General features: G+C 32.9%; 1 protein-coding gene across 1 annotated transcript; it reads right to left on the bottom strand.

The window, feature by feature from the left end:
- Positions 1 to 328: 328 nt before the first annotated feature.
- Positions 329 to 2,011, bottom strand: LOC104223840 (CBL-interacting serine/threonine-protein kinase 7). The gene has a single exon (XM_009775342.2). It carries the CDS (start codon positions 1,925 to 1,927, stop codon positions 596 to 598), a length of 1,332 nt encoding a protein of 443 aa, XP_009773644.1. The 5' UTR covers positions 1,928 to 2,011; the 3' UTR covers positions 329 to 595.
- Between the last annotated feature and the right edge of the window lie 3,100 nt (positions 2,012 to 5,111).

Raw genomic sequence — 5,111 nt, 5'->3', positions numbered from 1 at the left:
CTAAGAAACTCATGAAGACGTTGAAAATTTTGATTTTTTGAACCGTTTATAGAACTTACTTAGCTTGCACTGAGATTGGAAATCATTATCTAATTTGTCATTTTCAGTGTCTTCTAAAAGAATGGAATTCCACAGCCACCCACCCATTTAAAACTATTTTCTGAAAGATTTACAAACCAAATTTGATTATCGAGCCGTGGGAGCAGCCACTGCTCGCATCGGGCTACCTAACCTTGAAAAAATTATAGAGATATATTTCATGATCCATGGGTCTAGCACTAGATTCAAATCAAATGGAAATATTAAAAAGAAACGATTAAAAAATATGTGCAACTAAACCAAAAATATGATTTCCATTTCAATTTACAGAATCCAAAAAAGACTAACAAGAACTACATTTTAGCTCCCTAATTACTGCCTAATGCCTAAATTGCCTATACACCCTGGAAGATCAAGTATCAAAGACACCTACCACTATGTAATGCCGCTTCCATCCGCCGCCATCTGCCACCACAAAGGGAACTCAAACTTTGCCGCCGGCCGCTGGCCACTGGCCACTGCCATGTTCCACCACCACCACCACCACCAATCCTCTTCAAGATCCATCATTGTACCATGAAACAACAATATCTTTCAACCCAATTTTCAATTCCTCCCATTGACAATCCTCAAATTCTGTTCCACCATTCACAACCTTAAACTCCACCAACCATAACTCCTTTGCCACCTCCAACATTTCCACCAACAAAACCACTCTCCCTTTCACCAACCCAATTCCCCCACTCTTCCTTCTTTCCACTCTATACCCTCCATCTTTCCCAATCTTCATCACTTTCTCCCCAACCTCAATCACCCCCACATTCGTCGTAAACCTCATTTCTTTCTTATTCAATCCCATTTCAAACAACCCCGACAAATCCAACCCCGAATTCATCGATATAATATCAAACGCATTCATTCTCCCCATATGTTTACTACTTTCCTTCTCCAAAATCCCCTCACCAAATTGCTTAATCTCTTCTTGTTTCATTGATGAAGATCTTTTAAACCATGAAGTATTCATCAACTCCTCAATACTGTATCTCGTATCCGGGTTCGGGTCAAGCAACCGGTTTATTACTTTCCGAGCCGGCTTTGAAATCCAATCGGGAAACTTAAATTCACGGCGATGTATAGCTTTATACATGTTAGGTAAATTTGAATCATCAAATGGTAAACAACCGGCGAGAAATACGAAGAGAATAACCCCACATGACCATGCATCTGCGTTAGCTCCGTCGTATCCTTTTCTGTAAACTACTTCAGGTGCAGTATACGCCGGAGTTCCACAAGCGGTGTGGAGGAGACCGTTACGTAGTTGCTCCGGCAAGGCGGAGAGTCCGAAGTCGGAGATTTTAAGGTGACCGTCTTTGTCTAGGAGGAGATTTTGAGGTTTAATATCGCGGTGAGCGACGCCGTTTTGGTGGCAGAAGTGTAGGGCGGAGACAAGCTGGTGGAAATAAAACCGAGCGGTTGATTCAGAAAACCGGCCGCCACGGCGGTTGAGCTTCGTAAAAAGTTCTCCGCCGTGTGCGAGTTCCATTACGAAGTAGATTTTGGTTTTTGTAGCCATGACTTCGTGGAGTTTAAGGATGTTTGGGTGGTGATTAAGTCGGCGCATGGCGGAGACTTCTCGGATTATACGAGGTTCCATAGAAGCATCAAAAGTAGTTGTTGAACCGGTTTTGTTTATAACTTTAATGGCGACTTCTGTATTATTGTCATCTAAACAACGGCCGAGGTAGACTTTAGCAAAGCTGCCACGGCCTAAAAGACGACCGAGTTGGTATTTATTGAGAATTATTGTACCGGTTCCGCTACCGTCGGAGCTGGTGGTTCTTTTGATTTTGACGGTGGAAGGTGGTGGTTGGGGGTGTTTTACATCCATACCTACGGCGGCGGATGGTGGGTGGAGGCGGAGCGAAGGGAGGAGGAAGATTAGTAAGTGGCAGGGCAAGAAAGAAAGAGGGGATGAATGTTGCTTTTATAGGAAGGATTAGTGTTGAGTGAGGTATATGGCTGGATCTTATCTGTCAGTGTTCTGGTTTTGGACTCTTTTGATTTTTGTTTTTTTACTAAAATTCTTTCAATTTTGCACAACTATTTTTGGTGTGTATGTACAAGTAGAGAAAATGATCATATAATTGAAGAAAAGAGAACAAGTTCTACTAACATATTTTGCAAATGTACAAAACTTTGTATTTGAAATACTTACTCGTAATTAATAATTATTACGATAAGAAAATATATTATTCTTCTGTTTCAATTTACGTAACATACTTTCTTTTTTAGTTTATTCCAAAATAACAATAAAAAATATATTTGAAAATAATCTAATTTTAATTTTTTAATTTTTACTCATTTTTTCTTTCATGAGAAGTTTTTATAGTCACATAAATATTATAGCCCCATAAGTTTTTACTGTTTAAACTTCTAAGACTACAAGTTTCAAAAGTTTTTTTTCTTAAGTTGTATCCCGGGTCAAACTATATCACTTAAATTGAAATGGATGGTGAAAGTGAAACTATATATTAAATAAATATGATTAAGTAAACAATTATGTGAAAATACATATCATTCATCTATTAATTTAGTTTTATGTACAAACTGGATGCCGATGAATTCTTACTATAACTATTTACTCACTTCATTCCATTTTATGTGACACTATTTTGAATAAGAATTATCATGGGCTTTTTTCACTTTTAACCTGTGCCAAAAATTATTTATATTCGATACAGAAAAAGTGTATAAAGTTTATATAATTTTTGTATATAATATACAGAATGTATATTCTATTATTTTGAAATTGGTTATACAGTTTCATTTTCGGAATTATTCATTTGTAAGAGGAGGACCGCTTATTAAAGTTGGCTCAGGTATAAAGAGATTAAGATAATTTGTCTTCATTAACCTGCCAAACTTCTTCCTAAGCTAAAATTAAGAGAATAAGCGATGAATCATGCTTTGTATGAAGACGGCAATAGACACGCAATTAGAAGAAAGATTAGTTGTATAGTATGATTAGTTCTGGTGGAATATCTAATCTGTCTTTATTTTGGTTTTGGACTTGTTACCTTTTTTGTTTTTACCAAAATTTTCAAGATTCTACAACCATAATTAGGAGAGTACAAGTATAACTAAAATGGTCGTTCTATATATATCCCAAAATAGTAAGTAACAAAAATATTTTTCGTTTGAACTACCAGGGAGATAATTGTTTTTTCAAACTTCGTAACTAATTAAACTTACTTTTTTTATATTTATAAAAGGTGCAATTTACATATCGTATATTTAAGTAGCTAGTATTAGTATTCCTTTTCTTTCTTACGTCATAGAACATTTGTTTTTCATTCTAACATCTTCCTTCGTAATATTAGATGATAAAAGCTCAAGGCAATATGATGATAAAAGTTCCTAATTAGAAGAAAAAAAAGAGTAATCAATAGCTAATGCATTGTCTTACAAGAAATCTATGGCTAATATTATTTGAGTAAATGATCATTCGTGCCGAATTTTTTAAATATTTTGCACAATATATTGCTCTGTCACTTGACTATAGAAAGGGCCAACAGTAAAATTATGATTAAATAAAACGTTAACTTGTATGATTTTTCCCCAAAAAGAATCTTTTTTTGGGATTACACGGATCGTTACTTAATGAAAAATTAATGAACAAAGATGCACCATATAATTGACGATGCCAAAACCTCTTGATTAATTATGTAGCATATTTTCAAAGATTCTAGTCAAAGTTCAACGAATTCACTACATGAAATAAGGTTTTCAGGGATGACACTCTTTGGTGATTCTTGTTGCACCACCAAAAATGAGTGCCTATAAGTTGCCTTTTCAAAGGTGACCTACTTTAAATCTATTTTGTGGCACATTTATTTACTATTTGTCTCGAGTTTAGTCTTCACAAAAACTGATTTATTTTATTATTAGCTTTTGTAACGGCTACGTCCATCACAAAAAGTAAACAAATGCATAGATTTTAGGTAAGTCGTTTCACGAAATAGCAACATATAGGCATTAAAATTTGGTGGCGGTTGTAGAGATCGCCATAGAAATACGATCACCACATAACGTCGTCACTAAAAACCTTGTTGCTTCTAGTGATGGGAGCTAGCAACATGTCTTTTCTTAGTCAAAATAATTTTATGAGTAATAAAGGTGTAAATTATTAAAATTTATGTAAAAGAACAAGGTGTAAAATTGTAATGGACATTAAAGTAGATGCAAAGATTTGTTTATTAGGTTAATGCGATAGTTAGTTAGAGTTGGACCTACAACAGATAATTTGATTAAGTTTGTTATGATGCATTTACTAAAATGGCAAATATTTTAGCAAAGAATATTAAAAGTAAATATGCATATATATTATTGTGGGAAAAAATACATGTAAATTACTAAAAGAAAATATTAATCATAGGAGTAAAATATTGTACATACATTTAATGTTAGATAAAAAAACTGTAGTAACAATATTTTGGAGAGTAAAGTTTTATGTCAAATATGTGAAAGAAAATTTATTGACGATGTAGTTCTAAATATTATGAATTTCTATATAGTTAAACTAAGAAAAAAAATAAGTTTTAATAATTAAATTTTATTTGATTTTAAAATTTTAGATAATAGAATTAATTAAATTATAGCTTTGACTAATATGAAAGCTATTTTAAAGGATAAAAAATGCAAATAAAATTTTGCTAAAGAGCTTCTTGCTTTTAATATAGTATCAATAGATGGAAAGTACGCGTTGCATCTTATTGTACGTTCACTGGGTGTTACCTCGTATTAATGAGAATAATTTTTTAAAAATAACATAAATATTATTCAAAAGATGTATTTACATTATAATATAAGAATTAACAAAAAATTATTAGTTTTAAATGATAATTGTGTTAATCATGTTTAGAAATTTGATCTATTCTAGTAGTTTTTCCTTTAGTTTGTTCTAATACTTGCTTTATTATATACAAATATCAGAGGAATAACATTTGATTGAAAGGTGAAACTATATTTTGTGTCTACCCGCTTTAAAAAATTTAAAACTATAATAATTAAGA

The sequence above is a fragment of the Nicotiana sylvestris genome, chromosome 1 (genome assembly GCF_000393655.2).
Source record: "Nicotiana sylvestris chromosome 1, ASM39365v2, whole genome shotgun sequence".
Taxonomy (NCBI): domain Eukaryota; kingdom Viridiplantae; phylum Streptophyta; class Magnoliopsida; order Solanales; family Solanaceae; genus Nicotiana; species Nicotiana sylvestris.
This window is presented reverse-complemented; position numbering and strand designations above follow the sequence as displayed.

Coding starts and splice junctions, on each gene's coding strand:
- LOC104223840 (XM_009775342.2), bottom strand. CDS start 1,927: ATGGATGTAAAACACCCCCAACCACCACCTTCCACCGTCAAAATCAAA.